The sequence below is a fragment of the Branchiostoma belcheri genome, unplaced genomic scaffold (genome assembly GCF_001625305.1).
Source record: "Branchiostoma belcheri isolate BF01 breed outbred unplaced genomic scaffold, Haploidv18h27 scaffold73, whole genome shotgun sequence".
Lineage (NCBI taxonomy): Eukaryota > Metazoa > Chordata > Leptocardii > Amphioxiformes > Branchiostomatidae > Branchiostoma > Branchiostoma belcheri.
Genome location: NW_017804387.1, coordinates 1,250,250 through 1,275,826, shown reverse-complemented (window position 1 = coordinate 1,275,826; position 25,577 = coordinate 1,250,250). Strand labels below are relative to the sequence as shown.

The 25,577-nt window shown below is 40.6% G+C and overlaps 2 protein-coding genes across 2 annotated transcripts in view; one reads left to right on the top strand and one right to left on the bottom strand.

Moving 5' to 3' along the window:
* Positions 1-246: 246 nt before the first annotated feature.
* On the bottom strand, positions 247-15,366 carry LOC109485136 (phosphoethanolamine N-methyltransferase-like). Its single transcript, XM_019788570.1, has 7 exons — positions 15,330-15,366; positions 15,158-15,195; positions 14,771-14,883; positions 13,993-14,189; positions 3,030-3,138; positions 2,197-2,341; positions 247-618 (listed from the first exon to the last, which is right to left on the bottom strand). The coding sequence occupies exons 1-7, from the start codon at positions 15,364-15,366 to the stop codon at positions 421-423; spliced, it is 837 nt and encodes a 278-aa protein (XP_019644129.1). The 3' UTR covers positions 247-420.
* An 8,768-nt stretch (positions 15,367-24,134) lies between these two features.
* The window catches only part of LOC109485135 (UPF0536 protein C12orf66 homolog), a 9,408-nt gene continuing 7,965 nt past the window's right edge, over positions 24,135-25,577 (top strand). The window contains exon 1 of the mRNA XM_019788569.1: positions 24,135-24,197. Coding sequence (XP_019644128.1) covers positions 24,135-24,197 — 63 coding nt within the window. The remainder of the gene's footprint in view (positions 24,198-25,577) is intronic.

Below are 25,577 nucleotides of genomic sequence, written 5' to 3'. Positions count from 1 at the left end.
TGGACTCAGGCTGTGATGACTGGTTTCCATACTATTCTCCTATTGAATTGATTGTCAAAGTAATTAAAGTAATTTACGTTCCTACCTTTAGTTCTGGGAGTAGGAATATCTTCCTCCCGAGTTAGAGGTGTATGGCCACAAGCTTAGGTGTAATAAATTAGCCCTGATAACGAGAGATTGTGTAATACAGGCTGGCAATATCCACATTTTTGTCGTTGCCTTAGTTAAAGAATGTACCGAAAAAGAAAGCACTATGGAAGCAATAGTAAAAAATCCAGTCTGTTTTAACGCCCCTAGTGCCGTCAACATCAGTCTATGTATCAGCCAGTAATTATAAACTTGGGCCTTCTTTTACAGGCAGTCGAAGTTTCATCTCGTGTAACACAGGCTAGATTTGCCTCCGTCAGATTGCTTTTTTTTTTACACCTTACGCGCGACGAAGCGCCCCCCTCCCACCAGCCCGAAGTCGTTGCACAGCTTCTTGGCGGTGACGATGAACTTGAGCCACCCATCCACCATGTCCTCCCCGTACAGACGGACGTACTTGTCGCGCTGCTCGTCCCAGTTCGCCCAACGTCCGTACGTGTACTTGGCGTACGTGTCCGAAATGTTGTGGACCTGTGAGGGCAAGATTCAGTCGTGTGTGTAACTCCCAATTTACTTTTTTTTTCATTTATTTCAATATTCACCTGAAAACAAGGCTCATATGAACCACTTAAATAACAATACATCTTATGAGTTACATCAAGGAACTGTAGAGACACTGATGTTTGTTCAACCTACACACAAAGCTAAAGTACGGCTCTCCCTTGGAGACCAGTTTTCTGTATAAGACAGCACATATTCTATTTTCACCAATCTTACGGTATGTAATTGTATTGTATGTATTGTATATAATAATGACCATTTGTTATGACAATGTGTTGACCCTATGTAATTAAGACGTTTTTAAGAATTTATGTCACATGTATGTATTTAACCACACTTTTTCCCCAGGGCAAGCCCTTTTAAGGGTTTCAAGCTAGTTGGACTGCCCTGGCTGTGTTGTGCCAGCCGAACCAATAAATAAACTAGAAAGGCTGACATTTGCTTGGGAGCAAATACAGCATATTTTAGTCCAATGGTAACACCCAATGTATATTGCGCATGTTGCATTCCAAAACGTGTTCCATTCCAAATCATGATTTGGAATAAAACGAAGTGGAATGTACCTGCATTCCAAAACGTGGTCCATTCCAAAACATGGTTTGGAATAACACGAAATGGAATGCCTGTTGTGCTGCATTCCAAATCGTGGTCCATTCCAAATCATGATTTGGAATAACACGTTTTGGAATGCAACAGCGCACGACTTACGTGCAACGTGACCCCAGGTAACCCGCAATGTTAAATGTGTTCGAGCAGTGTTCGATAGCCAACGGCAGATGGAACGGAATTCTTTTAGATAGAACGTGGAACGGGTATAGCACTTTTGACCCTTTTTTGGCTGCAAATAGCCATTAAAGTCCCCCAAATGAGTCATTTGGAAGTGGTATATGCCAAATATGTGACTGCTATTCTGTAGACACACGTTCAAGGTACCCTTATACCGAATTTCAGATCATTTGGTGGTAATACCAGGGCTCAGGATCCAAAAATCCATTTTTTGTCGAAAAATGCCCCAAAAAACCTTCATAAATATTTTTCAAAGGCCTGTATCAAAAAAAAAAGAAAAAAAGGCTGGGGGTATTGGCCCACTCTACCTCCATGCCAAATTTCAAGTCATTAGGCTAAAAAATGACAGAGTTGAATCCATTTTTACGGAATGGCAGGAGAAGAAGAAGAAACATGAGAGAACACAATATAGTTCATCCATACCATGTGGTATGGACTGAAATATAATAAACCTACACTCGAAAAAAGTTTAAGGTTGTACCCATTTGGGAAGTATTCGCAAAGTATATCGTCAAGAAAACTTAATTATCTTCAGACAAAGTACTAGTAATCTTTAGTAGTAGACTTTACAGCCTCATAATTAAATGAAAAAGAAAATAAACACGACTTCGCGATACCCAGTTTTAGGAGCCTTTGCTTATCAATATCGTTCATCTTGATGTCAAACCTTCAACAGTGTCTAAATGTACTTAAAGATAGAGAGAGAGAGAGAGAGAGAGAGAGAGAGAAGCAAAGAAGAAAGAACAAAGAGAAACTCCTGACCGTGACTTGGAAGCCTGCCTCCTCCAGCAGGCGTCTGTAGTCCTGTTGGGTCGGCAGAGTGTTGACGCACAGGAGGAAGAAGTCCAACGCCGCCTTCTCCTCGTCGTTCTCAACGTCCTTCAGGCGGCAGAACTCCTCAAAACATCTAAAAATACAGTTTTGCACTCACGTGAGAATGACGTCATTGCTGCTCACCTAGCCTGATTAAATCGCTTTTGCCGGCCGCCCAACATCCAGCCGGCGGACTATGTAGGGAGCCCCCCGGAGCTTGGGTTACATAGGCTACTGCCCACCATATTGGACGCTTAAACATGAAAGTTCAACCAAGAACCGTGCATGGCGATTGCGAGGTCACTTTCAAACCTGTATGTATATAACCTTAGAAGCAAGCACATGCCAGCAAATGCAAATTCTTTCTGTCACATTTATTATCAACTGTTTAAAAGCATTGCCCGAGACGAGCCCATTCGTACTCTCCAAGCAGAGGTTGAATGGGAAGATTGTGACCTTTTTCTATGCCCCGTTTTTTTTCTGACAGCCGGCCCATCCAACCAATTCGGTGGCCAATTGGATACTGTCGGCCGGCTGGATACTGTCCGCGTGTTGGATACTATCTTTTTTCGGCCACCAAAAGATCTGCTTGGAGATTACCCATTCGAACACTTATACTAATTTTACCAGTATTTTAAAAACGAGAGTTTGTCAAAACGTAACAATTTTTGAATCAATTCTGTGCAAGATAAATCTACATAGTACACTCTGGAAATGTAGATGGAATACAAAATATCATCGCACTACACTTTTCAGCCACTGAATCGTTGTGAAATACTCACATGGTCCCTCCAGGTTTCAGGGAGTCGTACAGCTGACGGAACAGCCTGGGTTTATCCTCCACATAGTAGATTGCCTGGATGCTCATCACGTGATCAAACTCCTGATTACCTAGGAAAGGGGACATTCAAGGTTAAAGCAATTGCAATCGAATGATACATTCAAACACCTTAGTGTCTAAGATCAGCTTGTTTTGTTTTCGAATCATTTTTCTTCCCTCTCTTAAGCTTTCCTTAGGTCCCATTTCTACCGAATGGCATTATCGCTGAGCGACGATTGAGCGACCAACATTGCATTTGTGTATCGATGAAATTCGTTGATTGAGTTGTCAGATATTTTGTCTCTCAAAGGTCGCTAGGCAATCGCGGTTTCTCTTGAAAAAAAGGGCTTATGGTTTGGTCGCACATGCGCCCATAATTTGGAAGGTGCGACTATATTTGAAATCACTGGCACCGTGCCCTAATAAAAAAAAATTAACACCAACAAAAAGTTCTTTGGTTTGTAAATACGCTGTGCAGCCTGCGCTTTCCCTTAGTATTGGTAAATTAGAAAGTTAGCAGATAACATTACATTTCAGACATCGTGGTCCATTGAAATGAACTTTTCCATAGCATCCACCCTCTGTCCTGTTAGCCAGGTCTGTTTATTTTTTTTGTAAATTTCTCCATGCACGAAGATCTAGCCAACCAAGGATGGACATCTTTGGACAACAATAAATAATGTATCTTTTACCTGCTGTTGATTGGTGTATCATGATAGTCCCGACATTGGTCTCTGGGGTTAGAGATTTATTTACACCAGTCTATCAAGAGCATGTGTGGTAAGCATGCATGAGTGGGGGAGGTTTTGTCCTTGTTTACAAAATTTGGGTATTTCTGTGTGATCTGCTGACGTCACGATTCAAGATGGCGGCATAGTTCCAAAACTCCTGTCCCTTCTGCAAGATTTGGACATTTCTTTCTGATTCCAGTCGTGCAAACGGTTTTGTATCGACATCAAGAGTGACAGTATCCCGCCCGGTTCGATGGGAAAGCGTGACAGGGGCGCTAGGGGTTCATCCAGCAGCGCAGAAAGCAGTACCTTCACCGAAGTGCCCCCCTCCCCCCTCCAAATCGTCAAGAATGGCCAGTGGCGGGAACAAGGTGAACATGGGTTAGCTTCCAGTAGAGCTTCAATCCTTGGCTCATTTTATTTTAGAGCAGACAAAACAGCAACAAGAGTCAGTAGTGTCAAGATTTAATGCTGTCGGAGACAGATTGTCGGAACAAATCAAGATGCTTGATAGCAAAGTTGACAGCTTGTCTACGGAGCTCAGGGCGGTACGAGAGAGGGTGAATACGCTGGAAACCGCGGCCGATTGGAATAATGCAGAAATGGAACGCCTACGCAAGGAGCTACTACAGGAAAAGCGCGAGAGAGTGAAATCTGACTCGTTGGTGGAACGTTACTTTCGAAAACCTGACATTATTGTAAGGGGACTGCCATATCGAAAAGATGAAAACTGCGTGGAGCTATTCGACTGTTTCGTGGTTGTGGAACCCGGCTTGGAGAAGATACCTGTCGCAGCGGTGCATGGCCTGTCGCAGCCGACCAAGACAAGACCTAACCCGCCCCTTTTGGCAAGACTGATCAACTTTCACGACCGTGACCGTGTTCTGGACACGGGGAAGAAGTAATCTCCAAGCAGATGTTTCGGTGGCTGCAAAACAGTATCAAATTGGCCAGAGAGTATCAAATTGGCCAGACAGTATCATGCACGCCACCCAACAATAGCCTTTTTGAAGCAGACTGGACGCAGATGTTGGGTGGCGTGTTTGATACTGTCTAGCAAATTTGATACTGTCTGGCCAATTTGATACTGTTTTGCAGCCACCGAAACATCTGCTTGGAGATGAGGGAAGAAGTGCAGAGGAACAGGTATCGCCATACATGAACATCTCCCCCCCCCCCAGTCCCATTCAGGCGGCCGGGGCGAAGCTGGTTCCGGAGGCAGCAAAGGCACGAGAGAACAGGAATAGTGACACTAAGGTCTCAATCTTTGTCCCTCCGAAAGCCACGTATGCAGTACTAATGATTGATGGGCAAGAAAAGAAACGTGTAGATGCCATAGATATTGTTTTGGCTGGAGATATTGTTTTGGCTGGAGACCCACCTGAGTACAGTATTTGTTTTTATTTTCCATCATGTGTAATAATTCTGGTGAAATTTTAACATATTTGCAAGTTGGAAGTGTATATTAAAACGAGTTTTTTTTTGCTTCAGATACATATGTGCATCTTGTTGTTTTTTGAGTTGACAGTGAACAAGAATGAAAGGGCACGAATGTTAAATCTAAATATTTACAGGTGGTGTTATTATTTGGAACACCTGTAAGATAGCAAAACTGCCCCTTGTTGATTTGAATTAAGTTTTTGTTTTCTGCTATTTGGTTCTATATGCTTTTGTTACTGTCAACCACAGAGATGATCATATATTTCTTCTGTTTGCAAATATGTTTATTTATTGTTTGATTTTGTTATGTGATGATTTTGTGGCTCTGGATTACCCACAGACATATTCTATTTACTTTTTGTTTGCTTATGATTTGTATACTATCTCTAGTTCTGTACTTTCCGCATTACGATGTAGTATGGTGTTCTGATTTATGCGAAGAATTCTGTTCATCTATGACAAATGGAGTGGGAAGCTGCCTGTATATGAACGCCATGGTGAGACCAAAAGTATGTGTGTGTGAGTGTGTATTTTTTTTTAAGTTTATGTAGTGAACCATCCCGATACATGTGTTATTTTCCTTTTGAGTTATACATACTGATTACTTCATGAAACTGAAACTGTTTTATTCACATTGATTGGCAGCCAATATGCATTGCTTGGCTGAATTGCACAAGTGATTACATGTTAAAATAGCTTGAAAAGAGATACACATTAAAAAGCACAACATTGACGATTAAAATTAAATAGATTTAAAATTCTGTAAGTCAGGTCCATTAAAACAGAAGCGGACTACTATTTACAAGTCTTGGTTGCTGAGGCTTATTGCCTGAAACAGAAAAGATTTCCTCAGTCTTTCAGTTCTGAACTTCGGTACGGAGATGTGATTTCCATTTCTCAGGGACCGCCGTGTGCTCTGGTGTCTGTCGTAGGGCATCAAAGAATGCAAAGGGTGGCTGACATGCCGCATTTGCTTGAGCAGAGTTTTTGCTGCAGTTTCCCGTCTGTCCTGGAGGGTGGAGAAGGGGGTTGTTTGAGTACTGTTGCCGTAGGATTCTCGCCGCCCTTCTCTGTACAGCCTCAAGAGTGTTGTTCTGTTTTGTGTTACAGCCCACGTACACGACATTTGCGTACTCTAACACAGGTCGTATCAGAGTCGTATACACAGTTTCCAGGTCCTCTGGTGGCATCCCGCCCTTCTTGAGCATGCGGAGAAAGTGAAGACGGGTTGAGCCTTTCTTTGCCATGTGTAAGATTTGGCTTTTGTATGGGTCAGAATCATGGGTCATGAATATGTCACATTCTAGAAAACTAAACGGAACATACACGAAGATGTTGCGAGTGGTTTTCAATACACCATGGTGGAAACACACTACTAATGAACAGTTATACGGTTCGCTACCGAATGTAACTTCAGTAGTCAAATGTCGACGACTAAGCTTGGCCGGTCATGTAATACGTAGTGAAGAACCAGCCAGTAGGCTTCTACTCTGGAACCCTGATACCTGTAAGAGAAGAGTTGGACGCCCAAACATAACAGTTAAGAAACTTATTGAAACTGAAACTGGCTTGGAGGGACATGAACTTTTCTCAGTGATGTATGACAGACAGTTGTGGCGAACTAACTTTGTATGCTCCACCTCTACGGAGGATGAATGATGATGATGATGATGAAGATTTGGCTGTCCCACCCAAGGCTGCGGTGAAGTTTGAAGCCCCGATACGTGGCACATTCAACAACCGGGACTTCTTTGCCTCCAAGTGTGAGGGGAGGTGGAACAGGTGGATTTTTTGAAAAGCACAATCTCAACTCATAGGACTTATCCCCATTCATAATCACATTGTTCTTGTTCGCCCAGGTGTAAAGTTGCGTGGCTTCCTCTTGCATAGTTGTGTCGCTTTCAACAGTGTCACATGTGAACGTTCTGGACAGTCCGATGTCGTCTGCATAACCGATGTTGCTGGTTGTTTGGTGCACAGTTTCTCTTGACGACATGTACACAAGGAACAGGTACGGAGAAAGCACTCCCCCTTGTGGCACTCCTGATGTGACGACGTTCCAGTTGCTCTGCTGGTTGTTGGCGACAGCGCGTTGTTTTCGGCCAGTGAGGTAGCTTCAGTTTGTTTTGTTTTCATTAGTTAAAGAGATATTATGATTCCATCACCCCCACCTTACCCAGATGACTTCTGCAGATTTCCAACCTTACCAGACACATCCCAGAGGCCATGACACAGGTACAGCTTCAAATTTCCAGTTTTAATTGCAATGGTCTTGGTAACTTTATTAAACGCAGGGAAGTTTCTACTTGGCTTAGAGATAAACCATATAATATTATTTGTCTTCAAGAGACCCACTCTACCCTACCTGTTGAGACCAGATGGCAAAATGAATGGGGGGATCCATGGTATTTTCACATGGCACTTCCAATCAAAGAGGTACAGCCATCATTTTGTTTAAAAATGATATTAACCCTGATATCCATCAAGTTAAGACAGATAGTGATGGGAGATGGATTATTATTGATTTGACTGTTGATAATTATAGATTTTGTTTGGTAAATTTGTATGCTCCAAATGATGATTCACCTGTTTTTTTTTACAAATTTGTCTGTAGAATTAGAGAATTTTGAAGAGAGTAATGAAAATATGATTATTACAGGTGACTTTAATACAGTACAGAACCCTTTATTAGATAGACACTCTACAAATCGTGCTTATCATACTAAAGCATCAGAATGTATTTCTGAATTGAAATGTAAATTTGATCTCCTTGATATATGGCGCTTTAAAAATCCTAATGTAATTAGATACACCTGGAGAAGAAGAAGACAAGCAAGTAGGATCGATTATTTCTTAATTAGCTTTTCTTTAATAAATAGAGTGAATAAATGCATAATTGCAGAAAAATTTAGATAAGATCATAATTTGATTGTACTATCTTTTATTACTGCAGAATTTCTAAGGGGAAAAGGATATTGGAAATTTGATACTTCTTTATTAGAGGACAAAATATTTTGTAAAGAAACTTTGGAGGTTATGAAAGAATTTTTTTTCAAATAATATTGGTACAGCAAATCCCCATATTGTATGGGAAGCGGCTAAATGTTTTTTCCGGGGACATTGTATAAAATTTTCGAGTTATAAGAAAAAACAATATCTTTTCAGAGAAAGAGAATTAACTGATGATATTAAAATTTTACAAAGTCAAATTGATAATATGCAGTCTCCCGCATGCAGATTCCATGCTCGATGATTTTGACAACAAACAAAAATAACTGGAGTTATTGTATAATCACCGTTTACAAGGAATCTTAGTTAGATCTAAAGCTCGATGGATGGAATTTGGGGAAAGGAGTTCTAAATACTTTTTAAACATGGTTCATAGAAATTATACCCGGAAAAACATTCAAAAATTAAAGATATCGGATGAAACTTTTACCTCTGCTCCTCAGGAAATTTTAGAAAAACAAGTTGATTTCTATTCTACCCTTTATTCTTTTGAAGAACCTCCAATACCCCTGACCCCTAGAAATTCTGAGCATTTTTCCCTGATGAATATGAGAAGCGTTTATCTAATGATCAGCTGGAAGCTTATGAGGACCTAATTACTGAAGAAGAATTACTCATTGCTATAAATTCCTTTTCAAATGGCAAAACACCTCGAATTGATGGAATTCCGGTGGAAGTCTATAAACATTTCTTTCCTGTTTTTAAAACCCCAATGCTAGAGTGTTTTAATTACTCCTTGTCACAAGGCTACTTATCAGATACACAAAGACAAGGAATAATTTCTTTATTATTAAAACAAGGGAGCAACGAGGAATACAAAGATCCTACACTTTTGAGTAATTGGAGGCCCCTCACATTATTATGTTGTGATACAAGAATTATTTTTAAATGTTTAGCTTTACGTGTAAAGTCTGTTATCGATATCTCTGACATTATTCATAATGATCAAACAGGTTTTATTAAAGGAAGATCTATTGGAGATAATATTAGATGTATATTAGATTTAATTGATCATTATGAAAAATGAAGATAAACCAGGGTAAACCAGGTCTGGTTTTTATTGCTGATTATCAGAAAGCATTTGATTCAGTGGTGGGATTTCATGGTAAAAGCATTAGAATTTTTCAACTTTGGCCCCAAGTTTATAGCTTGGGTTAAAACTTTGTACTCTAATATTACGAGCGTTGTGTCAAACAATGGCTACTTATCAAATCCTCTTACTTTATATCGTGGTGTTAGACAAGGTTGTCCCCTAAGCCCCTATTTATTTATTATTGTTGTAGAACTGTTGGCCATTAAGATACGCAGCAATCAAAACCTGACTGGTTTATCTATTCATGGAAGGCACTGTAAAATTTCTCAACATGCTGATGATACTAATTTCCCCTTTGCCCCCAAATTAGCATCCTTTAATGCCCTTAGGCCACACCAATTTAATTTCTTGGTTAACGGATTCGCCCACTTCATTTTTTTCTGATTTGCAAATAAAAATAAAAATTCAGAATCAACTGTAAAATGCTCATATTTTGCCCTGAACAGTTGAAAACAGTCCTTTTTATCCTAGTTGTTACAGTTATTAAATCTTTCAATGCAATGCTATCATTAAAAGTTCAAAATTCATTATTTAAATTTTGAACCAGCTTGGTGTGTTGACTTCATGGCTCCTATCGTACCATTTAGGGCTATAATAGGATGCCTAGGCCTGCTTTTTATTTTATTTTTTTCGCCCGCCCGCTCCATTATTTTTCTAGAAAAATCCGTTAACCAAGAAATTAAATTGGTGTGGCCTTATTGATGATTTACAAAGTTTTTCCCATCTTTCGGGTCTGTTTTTAAATTTCGACAAGTGTAAGATACTTAAAATTGGTTCTTTAAAAAACACGAATTTTAAACTACCTTCCCGTCTTCCTATTCAATGGGTAGATGGGGAGGTAGACCTTTTAGGCATACATATACCTAAGGATTTGGACACCATTATTAACTGTAATTTTGAACCCCGTTTAGCAAAATTAGATAGATTTTAGATTCCCCTGGAAAGGAAGAAGTTAATCTTTGTTTGGAAAAATTACTGTCATAAATTGTTTGATTGTTTCCCAGTTTACTAATCTTTTCCAGGTGCTCCCCTCCCCAAGTAAATCCTTTTTTAAAATTTATGAGAGAAAAATATTATCCTTTATTTGGAATGGTGGTCCAGAAAGGGTCAGTAGGAAAACAATTTATAACTCAATTGAAAATGGTGGTTTGAATTTGATTAATTTACATGCCTTTTCCCTCACCATCAAAGCTTCGTGGATGCCAAAATTATATTTTAATTCTGATTGGTTTACCTCCTGGTCTTTAGGTACATATCTTTCTGTTGGATATACATTATTTCCCTTTCTCCAGTTGGATAGCTTACAGTACCTGAAACTAAATTCTTTATTACATGATGTTGTATATGCTTGATATAAATATCAACAGGAGGCACCCACAACTCCAGCTGAGATTAGACAACAGCTTTTATGTATGAATTCTAATATCCTTATTGGTGGAAAACCTTTCTTTTCAAATGCTTTTTGAAGAATTCTGTTTATAAATGATGTTTTAAATTTAGATGGTTCCCTCATGTCATATGATGAATTTTGTATTAAATATGATAATGTTTGTAGCCACATGCAGTATTTGCAGCTATATACTGCAATCCCCCCAAAATGGAAATCTACATTGCTTGGTTCTTCATCCCTTTTAGTATGTATACCTACCCAATGTGATAATACCTGGCTTAGAAAAATTAAGATAAATAAAAGCATGTATAAATTCTTTTTAAGTTCCTATAATTTGATAGATTGTTCGCATAATGTTCAGATGTCATGGCTGTACCTCTTTGACACCCCAATCCCCTGGAGACTAGTCACTTCCATCATACATTGTACCATTGACCCAACAACAAGGTTTTTTCAATATAAAATTGTTCATAAATTTTTACCAATAAATAGGTTATTGTATATCATTTTTGGTAACTTAAATTCAGAAGCCCCTGTTATAGGTAACCTTGTAATTTTATTAGGTAAAAGATGCATTTATAAAAGCAGAAAGGCCAACCATGTTACTTTTCAATCTTTTCTTAATTATGTAAATTTCTTTCATACGGTAGAATATTCTATTGCTGCAAGAATGGGAAATCTGCAGAAGCATCGTGGCAAATGGGGTACTTTATTATGCTCTTGAGTGTTTTCATTATCAATGTTATTATTTGAATTATGACAAATTATTATGATCAGTGATTATTATGATTATTGTTATTATAATGATCAGTTATTATTATGATCAGTTGCATTATTATTGTCATTACTATGATTATTGTTGTTATTATTATGATCAGTTATTTTTTTATCAGATTATTATCAGATTATTATCAGATGGATCAGTTATCAGATGGATCAGTTATTATGATCATTATTATTTGATCAATTATTATGTTCAGTTATTATTATGATCAGTTATTATTATGATCAGTTATTATTATGATCAGTTATTATCATGATCAGTTATTATCATGATCACTTATTATCATGATCACTTATTATTTTGATCACTTATTATCATGACCATTTATTATTATGATCACTTATTATGATCAGTTATTATTATGATCAGATATGAGTTGTATTATTATTGTTATTATTTCATCATTATGATTAGTATTATGTAAGGGATGGTTCACTACATTGTATGTTTATTGTTTTTGATATATGAATAAAAAAAATTTAAAAAAATTGGGTATTTCTAGATTGATAGGAAATCTCAAAGACTAGGTACTGATGCAGGGCTCCATAATACCTTTTTTCAGGTACATGCAAAATTGCACATTGGCAAACATTTTTGGTGCAATTTGAAAAATTTATGTAGAAAATTAACGTTATATTTAAGACGGTGAAGGTTAGACATCCAAGTAATAAGATATGCCAAAAAACAGTTAATCGACCAACTGGATATGATTTTGGAAACGGACAGACGTTTCAGGTAGCATTCACAACCTTTCGTCAGTGACACTAACGGACCGCAGGAGAATGGCAAGTTTATAAGCAAGAACTATTGATTGATATGCAAAGGAGAGTTCCACGACCTCATACCTTCGTCAAATGATGTTGTTAACCAGGACTGAGGAAAGACCTTGTCGGGGTAGCACCCCTAAAGGTGAGAAATACCATTATCAGTGGAAAAAAGCAGAAGCACTCAGTTCACAGTTCAAAAGTGTTTTCACAGAGCAAGACACCACAGATATGCCATCTCTCGGTCTGACCACTTTCCGACAACTAGCGATAGAGCACCGTGCGTTCAATCGCATCAAAAAGCCTCCGATGTTAGGGCACCCCCGTTAAGGGATGTTTTTACGCTATCAGGGCTCAAAGTTCATGTTTGGGAATAAGTGCACTGGTGCACCAAACGTCAAAAATTGGGTGCACAAAAATTTTCTTGGGTGCACCATTTAAAGATAAAAAAATTACTGAGAAACTCAGCAAAAACTAATTATCATTTCCAAAGAAAAGTACTATAACAATGATTTTATTACTTTTCTTACACTTAGATGTTAATAATATGCTATATTCTATAATACATTTAGCATCTTTACATTATGTAAACCTACAGAAGTATTGGGTTGCACCGGTGCACCCACAGAAAAGAAACGGCGGGTGGTTGCACAGCTCCGAATTTGGATGTACTAAGGTGCACATGCACCCAGTACTTCAAGCCCTGGCTATTAACTGGTTGAAAACATTTTGTCTGTTTTAGCTCTGTTAAGATGTGATTTGGTTAGGGAAATGGTTTAAGATTTAGATTTTGATATATTAGCGACAGTAATTCCTTAGGTTCAGATTTAGATTTTGATACATTAGTCGGACAGTAATTCCTTAGGTTTACTTACTTCAACTTTAACTTCCAGGTAGAAAATGCATGTACAGTTTGTGTCATGTATTTTTTTCTTGTTAACCATGTGAACGCACTATTGGCCCTCAGGTAGGGGTCATAGCTGGGAACCTAACCAGATTACGTCGACAGGAAAATGTTTTTTTTTGTGATGTGCCTAGCTCTTTGCTAGACTTCGGTTGGTACGGTGCTCCTATGTCTAAAAGTTATTCCGGGGCCATGAAATGGGGCGTATGGACCACTGTACACGTATAGATTTATCATTAAAGAAAAAGTAATTGTCCCTGTACTTTTAACAAGTGTGTATCTCAGTCTGTTTTGGCGCCGGAATTAAGAGTTAGTGTTTGATCTGGTCTGCTACTGCCGCATAACATGGCGTAAAGCTGAGGGATGTACCAAGTGCAGCATCAGTAATTCAAGAGGTATGCACACTTTAGATATCCAGGTATTTAAGTCATTCTTAAGACATCGTTGATGGCATCACCTTTTCCCCAGTATTTGTTGGTTACAGAGTTATGTTTTTAACAGTTTTAACAGTTTTATTCAGAAAATCATCCACGCAGCATGTAAACCAAACTGAATAACACTGATTTGTACAATCAGTACATAACATTGTACATGTATATCTTTGATAATGGCAAATAAAAATCAACATTTCATTACATATCAGAGAAAAACACAGCGCTATACAAAACCTTCTTACTTTTAAGATAAACCATTATAAAGCACCTTCTATGATGTATATCATACAGAATATATGGAAGTTTTAACTTGCCATAATTGGGTCTAGGAGATTTGAAAAGAGACAACCAGAAAACAACACGATATAGCATGTACCCAGCTCAGTCTTGATGATGTCACCGCACACGTGCTTCACGCTTCCCGTCATGCCACAGCGTGACGTCAGGTCCTGCCCCACGCGGTGGTTGTCGGGAAGGAGTTCGGCGGCCGTCACGTGACACTTGGTTTTGTGGGCGAGGTATCGAGACGGACCCCCAATGCCGGCCCCCACGTCCAGTACCCGCGCACCTTCGCTGTTTGATAGAACAAAAAATGTAATATTGACAATCGTCTGACAACTCAATCAAACAAATGGTTAAGTACTTTTCAGTCAGTTTATTACACACTGCCGACCATGGCCTTCTCTACCATTTCCAGACAATGGTTAAGGGATGACCTAGGTCATTGTGAGTTTCTCAGTGAAGTTGCCTACTTTAAAAAAATCAGTTTGCGCCAGAGGACTATGTCTGTGAGTTTTGAAAAAATCAGTCACATTGTGCTTGGATGCGATCCAATCTAGAGGAGTTTAAAATAGGATATGTTCCAGGCTACTCCCAACCCAGCGCCGACCTTGGTTGGGGAATGGTCGGGAGCAAAGTCCTGGAAAGGTCCTAAACGTGTGACAGGGACTTCACCTGGTGTCCATGCTCCACCAAGCCTTCCTAGAGGGTTATGATAGTAGAATTTGGCACAAAAAGGGTGAATTAGGCCAGAGGATTGAGCTCACGGTAAGGCTAAATCTTTGGGGAATTGAACTCAATGGTGACCAAACTCCCCTGGCAAATATTACCCGCTATTGCCAGCAGAGTAATTGGCCTGGCAGAGACAACTGTACCTGATGTCCAATAGCTTGATGATGGCGTCTACAGGCTCCGTGCCGAAGTAGTGCCACTGGTCCAACGTCATCAGGTCAGTCACCTCCAGAGGGTCGTTGTCATGGTAACCAAGCTGGACAAAATTAGAGCACATGGATTACGTAGGGTTCGCAAGGTTTGACGTACAGGTAAAACATTGCGTATTTACAAAATGAACCAATCAAGTAGACTATTTCCACAAGACTACAAGATAATTAATAACCAACGTATGATATCATTTATTTATTCGTTATTTCAACTTAAGACGACTAAGTCACCCCTAGCCCTTCATCTTATCAAAGCTGATTTCTAAGCAGGCCTTCAGATGATACATAAATGGCCGCCCATAAAATCATAAATGTACCCACCTCTTTAAGGTCCATATATATCTTCTCTACATGACGGTCTGGGAATACAAAAGTCTGCACTTCAACGTTTTCATGATGAACGAAGAAAAAGCGTTACTTTATTTTAAAGAAAATTTAGAATTGGATAGAGTCTATTTGATTGGCTGACCCGATTTTGAATATGTGTACTCACATCTAATTCGCTGCCTCAGCTTGTGGTCCGTGGACATGGTGACTGTTACGACCTGCATAGTTGTATTTGTATTCATTGAAAATGCCAAACAGTATTGAAGCATTACATAAACAAGAAAAGCTTTTAAGAAAAGCTGGCCGGGGCGTATTTGGAAGAACTTGCATATTGTGCTCCGGTAAAGCTGTTGCAAGAATAAAACTAAATTGCTGTTTGAAATGTGCATGCTTTAAAAAAAGTTGAATTGTGCCTGCTTCAAGTAGAAGTGCCATGACTATGGTAAAAGGAACATTGTTTAGTGGCATGATTGAGGCCCGGCCTGGTAAAAAAGCTGGCTGGGGCGGAATTGGAGGAAGACTGATGAATAGTGACTACAACCAATATAGAGGTCATCAGGGAGTGCATTAATTTTTGCCTGATTTTGGAAGAAAAAAAATTGTTGCCCTTTGACGGTGGTCAATCTGGCAAGAATGGGTACATATGTCGTTTTTTACGTCTTTTGGATCAGAGACTATCAGGGATGCAGCAAACTTGAAGGGCAAATGTGTATTTAGAAGTAGATGTAATTCTGTTGAATACAAAAATGAAAGATCTAGTGGTTGTGTTATCATGTTTTGTCGCTACACCCTCTACAAAATTTCTCATCAAATGTGTGCTGATTTTACTCACATGACACTGTTCCTTAGAATGTAACGTCATATTTTAATGCATCCAAATTCCAGAAAGATACAGACGAGGTGGAAAGAGTTCAGAAGCTGTGCCTCAGGATTTGCGGAGTTCCCCATGGATACTTGCCCACTCTCGAGTCCAGGAGGAGGGAGGCATCACTGAGAGAACTAAAACGGATTCTACAAGACCCCACCAACCCCTGCAATGACTTTATCCCACCAAGAGAGAACACTGTATACAATCTTAGGAAGAACAGCAATCAGTTTAAGCTCCCATTAAGCCGATCGGACAGACACAAAAACTCCTTCATTGTGAGAGCCGTAAAAGACTTGTGATGTGTATTGGACATGTATATATATATATTGTATTTTAAACTGAAATTGTACTATTTTAACCTACGTGTTCTTGATGTTGATTTTTAAATGATGATGATGTTTTTAATCTATTGTGATGATGTTTGTATGATGTATAATTGTAAAATGTCAGTGCAATTCAGACGTGCCCGAAGTACTTCGGCACGTCTGCCATGTTGATATTTAATAAAGATTTGATTTGATTTGATTTGAAATTTTCATGTGATGGCAGTGACTTAATGCACTACGCTACTGGTATGTATATGACAATATGAATGTGAATTTATTGTGAAGTCATCTTATTTAAGTGCTGTATTTATCGAATACCACAAAGACTAAACTATGGCATGGCACTCAGTATAAATGGCTTCTACATTGCTTTAACCATCGAACCTACCAAACACTGAAGGAAACACTGAAACACCGTGGCATTAAACCAGGCACTAAGACGGGGCACGCCCCGGCAAACAGTTACGTTTTTTACGCGCTTGAACGCACGGCGCTCTATCGCTAGTTGTCGGAAAGTGATCAGGTTTTATGAATGAATTTTGAGAACATTAATGTAAACAACATACTTGGATAAGAAATGCATTCATACTACCTCTGTAAAAATGTTCCCGGTTCGGACTAGTCCGAGAGTCGTCCACCCCGCCCAGGGCCGTTCAGCACGTGCGGCCCGTGAGAGTGCCCGTCCGAACGCCCGCGCGACGAACCAACATAGTGGTTCGAGACGTTCGACGGTTCTCCTGCAATCTCCTGTTTTCTCCTACAATCTCATGGTATCAGAATAATTTTGGTGTCTATCCCCATCTTTTGAGGGATAACGAATGGAATTAAGCCATTTCAGTAAAGATAAAACCAGTTTTTTTTTGTGCTGAAATATGCAAATTAAAGCCGCACAATAGGCAAATCAAGGTGGCCATTACTGAAAATCTGTTTTCCGTCAATATCTCAGTAACGTTAACTACATATGGTATTATAATATCTTTGGTGTCTTTCCCCACGTTTTTTTGGAATAACTATTGAGCATAAGGCCATTTCAGTGGAGATCAAATAGATATTTTTGTGCTTAATTTGCAAATTTAGGCCGCCATTACTGAAAATATGTTTTTCGTCAATATCTCAATAAATCTCATGGTATCAACAATAATTTTGATACAATACACATACATTTGTACTATACACATGTTTTGAAGGCTAGATAATCAGAATAAACCATCCCAGTATTAATCACACCAACATTTAATGCAAATTATGCAAAAACTAACCAGTATATAGCATGGGCGCCTGTACCTCTGAACACTGATAGGAATGATAAATGATACAATCTGTTAAAAAAATATATTAGACCCTTCATAAGCCCACACCTGTGCCTTACCAGCGTCTGTGTACAGGCAGAATAAAGCACTAACTTGACGTCCTGAATTTTATGTCAGCGTGGCCCGTGTAGAATTTAAGTCAGAGTTGAATTCTTCTTGATTCCCGGACAGGCCAAAAAAATAGCCCGGTAGCCGCGGGGTGTCCCACGCCTGAAAGTGTCAAAAACATCCGGGAACTACCCGCCAGGGACTTTTTTTTACAATTGGGACCAAAGCTTAACAGATCTCCAAAAAGATGACCGGCGGCCGCTCAAAAGTGCACAGTCCTAATTAAGGCGAAGGATGGGACCCTACCACTGTCTTAGGGGAGGACAAGCTTGCCAGGTGGGCAGAATACTTTCTAAAAAGTCTTAAACCGCTCAAGCCCTACCTCAGTAGCATTAGTCTTTGATGAACACCTACACCCATTACCTGTTGAGATCGAGGACATCTCCGAAGCTGAAGTCAGTCACCAGGCATGAATGGCATCACTTCAGAGATGCTTAAAGCCGAGGGTGACTGTGTTGTGAGATGGATGCTTTTCTGATCGCCATACATCGCAAACGCTTTAATAGAACCATAACCATCTTCCCTAGTACGCCTTCCTTGGAATAAAGCAGGCATTCAACGGCGATCACAGGGAAGTGCTGGAGGACTGGAAGAACGGATCAGTAGTTAAGCTGGAGTCACATTTGAAACGGGACCTGCTCGGCATGTTCTCGGTGTAGACGCTGGCCGGCGTCATGAAGCCGAGCGTACGCCGGCTGTCAGGGTCCCTGTCGGGGCGCTGAGGCGGCTTCTATGTAAATTAAAAAAATTTTGGTCCCCTTGACGACCGGTTTCTGTTAGGGACCCGTCCGGTGCCCAGTCAGTCTTCTGTCAGACCTGTGCGTGATGCGATAGGGTGCCGACTAGCTCTTCAGCTACAGGGTCCCTGGCGGGGTCAAGGGGCGATCCTGGCAGGTCCCAGGCTGGTACGCCTTAATGTCGAGAACAGCACAGTATCCTCTATATTGTCTATAACACCTTCTTCTGAACAATTCTAGCACAGAACAACACACGTGACTTCAAAATCTTGGACAGGTGTCTGTGCGTGACCCGGCGGCTAGGTTACGGTTTGGTCCGGTGAGGTTACGGGTCGCTTCGGCGTACCTTGCCCGCGGGGCCTGAAGCGATTTTAAGTTTGAGTCAAATCAATTTGGCGACGTCGCGGGGCCAAAAATAGGCTGGCAGCCGTCGGGAACCCCGCCTATTGCCTTCCAGGTCCCGTTCCGAATTCGGTAGTGCCAAAACACAGGCCGAAAACGCGCCGAGCAGGCCCCTTTCTTGAATTGTGACATAGGCTTAAAGCGTGTATTCCAAAGAAGGGAAACCTGAATGAATGTGATAACTTAAGGGGAGTGACAATTCTTTTTTATACCAGTGAAGGTGTATGCCAAATGCCTCCTGAACCGCATGAGAGATGCAGTAGGCAAGGTCCTCTGGGAGCTGCGAGCAACAAGCTAGCTTTCGCTCAAAGAGATCCTATGCTGAGCAGATCTTCACCCTGCGGTGGAGGAAATGTGCTGAACTGCAAACCCCTTTAGCTATCAGATTCATTGATTTCTGCAAGGCGTTTGATAGCATCTAAAGTCCCTCTTTATCATGTACAGTTATGGACTGCCAAGTAAACTTATGTATACAGTTAAACAGATATACTGAAACTCGAAGTGTTGTGTACGGACGGTTGAAGGAATCTAGATACAGCGGGTGGTTTGAAGACGGATCCTCCAAGGTTGTGTCCTGTCACAGATCCTCTTTCCCGTGGCTATCGACTGTGTACTTGGGAAGCAACAGGAGAAAAGGGCCGGGGGTAAAGTGGGTTCCAGAGACAAAGTTTGCCGACCTTGACTTTGCAGACGACACTGCGACATAGCGGAAAACACCAGAGATCTCCAACCCCTAGTGACCAACATATAGTCCGTCTGCAGACAGCATTGGGCTCAGCATCAGGGCCAAAAGCAATTAACATGCTGATAGGGACACACGCTCCTCTTAGAAGTGTGACCATTGACGAGAACAAATTGAAAGTGGCGGAGAACTTCACCTACCTTGGGAGCTCCATCAACAACAAAGGACAGATGGACAATGAGCTAGACTGTAGACTTGGAAAGGCCTCAGCAGCCTTTCAACCAGCTTGACTTTGAACCTACTATGTGGAAATCAGCCAAGAAAAGAGACTGGAATCACTGGATGCTTCTGATAGTGAATGCATGAGGAAGATCTTAAGCATCAGACGACAGGACTTCATACCCAACACAGATATATGAGCCAGAGCTAACCAACAGCCAGTGTCTACAATCATACGCAAGCGGCGTTTCATGCTACAAGACGTCTGCCATCTAGACTTATAAGTAAACTTAGAATTGTCTTTCAATATTGAACAGGTTTTGGGTCAGATAAACTATACCAAGGCATGTGCGTTTACATGGAACATGGGTCGGAATTAGGACCCCTCCTTGCTGGCAGCCAGGTGCGTCAATAACAGACAAGGCCCAAATTTGCATATGTAGCAAAAATAATGGTTCTATCTTTACTGAAATGGCTTAATTTAATTTGTTATCCCTCAAAACATGGGGATAGACACAAAAATTATTCTGATACCATGAGTAGTTACTGAGATATTGACGAAAAACAGATTTTCAGTAATGGCCGCCCTAATTTGCATATTGCGCGGCCCAAATTTGCATATTTAGCGAAAAGTAGTGGTTCTATCTTTACTGAAATGGCTTGATTTAATTCGTTATCCCTCAAAAGATGGGGATAGACACCAAAATTATTCTGATACCATGAGTAGTTACTGAGATATTGACGAAAACTGGATTTTCAGTAATGGCCACCTTAATTTGCATATTGTGCGAATTGCCCAAGGATGACAGAGTGGCATCATTCAGATTCTGAAAGAGCACACCTCAGAGATATAGAAACAACAAAAAAACTTTGTATGGACCGCATTGCAAGGTTCTCCAAAAATCGGGGGTTTGGCAACCGGACTATATAGCTCTTGGGGTAGGAAAGAAGTGACATGAGTTTGGGTCCCCTAGCGCCTTGTTCTGGAACTGCAGGAGCATTTGTTGGAAAAAATTTGAAGGACGATAACTCAAGAACTGGTTGACGTATTGTCGTGATTTTTGGTATGTAGGTAGTTGAAGTGATGCTTGACATAATTAGATGGCAATTATGCAAATCAGGAGCTAATTTGCATAATTAATGAGGAAATTCTATAAATCTGCTTTGTTCGATAATAGAACTATGAGACACTTGTGACATCTACTTGAGAACGAGAAAAACATCTGAGGATATAGATTATGTAAATGAGGACCTAATTTGCATAATCAATGGCAAATTCTTATAATTCCATAGTTGTAACTGCTGCACCCCGAATTTCATACTTGCCACATTTGGAAGTTAAGTGAAGGTGAACATCAATAAACATAATTTATTCAAATTATGACCTCAATTGCATAATTTATGAGGAAGTGCTCCTTTTTTGTTACGATAAGGCTGTCATTGGATGGAGAATATGATCAATTGATATAATCCATGCAAATGAGGCTCTTTTTTTACAAAATCAATGATTAAAATTGTATAATTCGTCACCCGCAAGGGTTATCATCATTTGGCGAAGGTATGAGATCGTGGAACTCTTGTTTCTCCTGCAATGCCCTGCTTTCTCCTGCAATCTCCTGCTTTCTCCAGCAATATTAATCTCCTGCTTTCTCCTGCAATCTGCTTTCTCCTGCAATCCCCTGCTCTCTCCTGCAATCTCCTGCTTTCTCCAACAATCTCCTGCTTTCTCCAACAATCTCCTGCTTTCTCCAACAATCTCCTGCCTTCTCCTGAAATCTCCTGCTTTCTCCTGCAATCTCCTGCTTTCTCCAACAATCTCCTGCTTTCTCCTACAATCTCCTGCTTTCTCCTGCAATCTCCTGCCTTCTCCTGCAATCTCCTGCTTTCTCCTGCAATCCCCTGCTTTCTCCTGCAATCCCCTGCTTTCTCCTGCAATCTCCTGCTTTCTCCTGCAATCTCCTGATTTCTCCTGCAATCTCCTGCTTTCTCCAACAATCTCCTGCTTTCTCCAACAATCTCCTGCTTTCTCCGGCAATCTCCTGCTTTCTCCAACAATCTCTTGCTTTCTCCTACAATCTCCTGCTTTCTCCTGCAATCTCCTGCCTTCTCCTGCGATCTCCTGCTTTCTCCTGCAATCTCCTGCTTTCTCCTGCAATCTCCTGCTTTCTCCTGCAATCTCCTGCTTTCTCCTGCAATCCCCTGCTCTCTCCTGCAATCTCCTGCTCTCTCCTGCAATCCCCTGCTCTCTCCTGCAATCTCCTGCTCTCTCCTGCAATCTCCTGCTTTCTCCTGCAATCTCCTGATTTCTCCTGCAATCTCCTGCTTTCTCCAACAATCTCCTGCTTTCTCCAACAATCTCCTGCTTTCTCCGGCAATCTCCTGCTTTCTCCAACAATCTCCTGCTTTCTCCTTCAATCTCCTTCTTTCTCGTGCAATCTCCTGCCTTCTCCTACAATCTCCTGCTTTCTCCTGCAATCCCCTGCTTTCTCCTGCGATCTACTGCTTTTTCCTTCAATCTCCTCTTTTTTCCTTCAATCTCCTGCCTTCTCCTGCAATCTACTGCTTTTTCCTTCAATCTCCTCTTTTTTCCTTCAATCTCCTGCCTTCTCCTGCAATCTACTGCTTTTTCCTTCAATCTCCTCTTTTTTCCTTCAATCTCCTGCTCTCTCCTGCAATCTACTGCTCTCTCCTGCAATCTCCTGCTCTCTCCTGCAATCCCCTGCTCTCTCCTGCAATCTCCTGCTTTCTCCTGCAATCTCCTGCTCTCTCCTGCAATCTCCTGCTTTCCGTCCTGCAATCTCCTGCTGTCTCCTGCAATCTCCTGCTTTCTCCAACAATCTCCTGCTTTTTCCAACAATCTCCTGCTTTCTCCTGCAATCTCCTGCTTTCTCCTGCAATCTCCTGCTTTCTCCTTCAATCTCCTTCTTTCTCCTGCAATCTCCTGCTTTCTCCTACAATCTCCTGCTTTCTCCAACAATCTCCTGCTTTCTCCTGCAATCCCCTGCTCTCTCCTGCAATCTCCTGCTTTCCCCTGCAATCTCCTGCTATCTCCACAATCCCCTGCTTTCTCCTGCAATCTCCTTCTTTCTCCAACAATCTCCTGCTTTCTCCTGCAATCCCCTACTTTTTCCTGCAATCTACTGCTTTTTCCTTGAATCTCCTCTTTTTTCCTTCAATCTCCTGCTCTCTCCTGCAATCTCCTGCTTTCTCCAACAATCTCCTGCTTTCTCCTGCAATCTCCTGCTTTCTCCTGCTTTCTCCTACGATCTCTTGCTTTCTGCTGCGATCTCCTGTGATCTCCTGCTTTCTCTTGTGATCTCCTGCTTTCTCTCGTGATCTACTGATTTCTCCCACGTTTTCCTACTTTCTCCTACATTTTTTTCTGCTTTTTCCCATAATCTCCTCCATTCTCTTACGTTCTCCTGCTTTTTCTCACAAAGTCCTCCTAGATAGACATTTTGGTAGCTACACGTCATATTTGCATAAGCTTAATTTGCATGTTCGTGAGATTTAAATGGTATCCTAACCTGCGTGGGTCATGCGCGTGTAATGGCGTTCCCCTACCCATGAGATGGCATGTGGATGGACTGGTTTTTAAAGAGGCCACCAACAGGGCACATCCGTACTCACATTGATATACATTGATATGGTTTTACGATTCCTTGAAATGTATAAATATGTGCCCAATCTCCGTTTTTCATGGGCATAATTCAATAAATTTGGGCTTAGAAAATGCTTTCGTCTTTTTCCAAGATGGCGCGGGCTAGCAGCAGATAGAGGTCAATAGGGTATGGAGAGCAGATAGAGGTCAATAGGGAAGACTCCACTTTTTGGAGGGAGCTTTACCGACTTTTATTTAATTTTATAGCGTCAAATCGAGTAATTACATCATAAAAACATTTGACATTCATTACTACAAATAATGTACGATGTAAATTTAAGGCTGTAGTTGATATTTTACTAAATATATAAGCCTGAGAGGGGCAAATTTGTTGTTGACTACCACATTGGCATAATGGCAGAGGCAGAAAACCCACGCGGGGAGTAAAAACAAGCCGCTGTAAACATAGGAAATTTTCGCTACGTTTTCATGTTCAAAAACGACCGAAAACAGAAAATAACTGGCAACTGACGAACAACTATTTTGCTGTTAACAAATGAAGAGCATCTTGGTACAAAATAACTTGTTTACGTGGTTGGAATTCGCTGTGGCGTATGACGGTCGCGCGAAGCACTCAGAAAAAAAAACATGGCGATGCCGTGTAAACTCTTCCACTTTTCAACTTACTAATAGTAACGTAGCGATTTCGGAGATAACGATGGCGAAAGCCGAGAGACAGACGCCGAACTTATTCCACAAGGTTATCCGACTGACAGAGAGAGTGGGAAGAAATCGTCGAAGGAGCTTGCAGTCTGTAGAAAATTTGTTTGGAGTCGACAGAAAATTTGTTGATTGATTTTGCTTTCTTTCTTTAGGTAACACGTACACAAGAACAGTAAATGACAACCAGTGATTTTTTTATGTTTTAGTGTGAAAGGTTTCAGTCCTAATAGATCAACCGAGTATGTTGAGTGCATCATTGATATTATGACTATCATCATGTTTCCTTGCAAAATTATATTTCTGTATTTATTTTTTTCAAGCCCAAAACTAAAGCAAAAGAACAATAAATTACATGAGCCATAACATGTACATCTATTGCTTTACTTTTGCAATGAATGTTTTCATAATCATATGCTTGAGAATAAAGTACTGTTGGTACTGAAAGCATATGTCACTTTTTAAAAAATCTGCTATCTCTCTATAGTGGTCACTTGTCTATAGTGGTCAAATTTGGCCAGTCCCTTGAGTGACCACTATAGACAGGTTTGACTGTAGTATGAACAAAATAAGCCCCATGGCATGCCAAACACAAATAGGGAACTTTTTTACAAACAACCTGTCAACAGACGGCACACAGGCGTGTACTAAAGTCATCTCCAAGCAAATCTTTTCGGGGGGACGGCATTATTAAGTTGGCCGGGCCGTATACCTATCCAGCCAAGTTGAGAGTACCTTACCTTGCCTAAATTTGCTTGGATATTGTTTAAGAAAACCCGTGATTCACACATAAAGTTGCTTCAGAATTACGAAGGGAAACAGACTTACCTGAAACCACGTACCCTACCGATGTCGAGAGTAAGACTGACCACTAGCCGAAACTTCGGGACCGCCCAAAACATTTATAGCCTCCGCAGGCAGGCTTCTTGCTTGGCGAGCCCTTTGGCTTATCCTGTGCTGTTTTCCGATTGTACACTAGTCCTGATTGTACCGGAGTTTTAACAGTCATCTAGCGTAAAGACGTTTAGAAACCCACCACAATACAAACTGATACAAAACCAGAAATAGCTCATGATTAGCGAAGAAAAACCGCCTAGATTCCTGATTTGGAGGCTAAATTAGGTGACGTATTCTTGCTTAATTGGCCATGGGTGGAACCTAAAATTACTGATCCGAACATCAATTCTATCAAAGGAAAGGTCATTCAATTATGGGTTTCACCAGCCGGCACGCCACTACTATGATCGAACGCATTTCGAACGAGTTTTCTTTGCAGTGCGTATCACTCCGCCGTCCATAGCAACGCCGTTGCTATGGACGATGCTTTCTCGGGCCACCCGGATGAAATTTCACCCTGTTTCACAGCGATAACTTTAATCTATTCCATTCCATTCGATTTTCTTGTATTTTCTTATCAAGGTATCAGGTATTCTGTGGCTTT

Excerpts from the sequence above, each read along its gene's own strand:
- LOC109485136 (XM_019788570.1), bottom strand. The coding sequence starts at position 15,366 with ATGTCCACGGACCACAAGCTGAGGCAGCGAATTAGAT. Across the intron at positions 15,196-15,329 it reads GCTGAGGCAGCGAATTAGAT|ACCGTCATGTAGAGAAGATA; the intron begins GTGAGTACACAT and ends TTGTATTCCCAG. Across the intron at positions 3,139-13,992 it reads CATCATCAAGACTGAGCTGG|GTAATCAGGAGTTTGATCAC; the intron begins GTACATGCTATA and ends CCCCTTTCCTAG.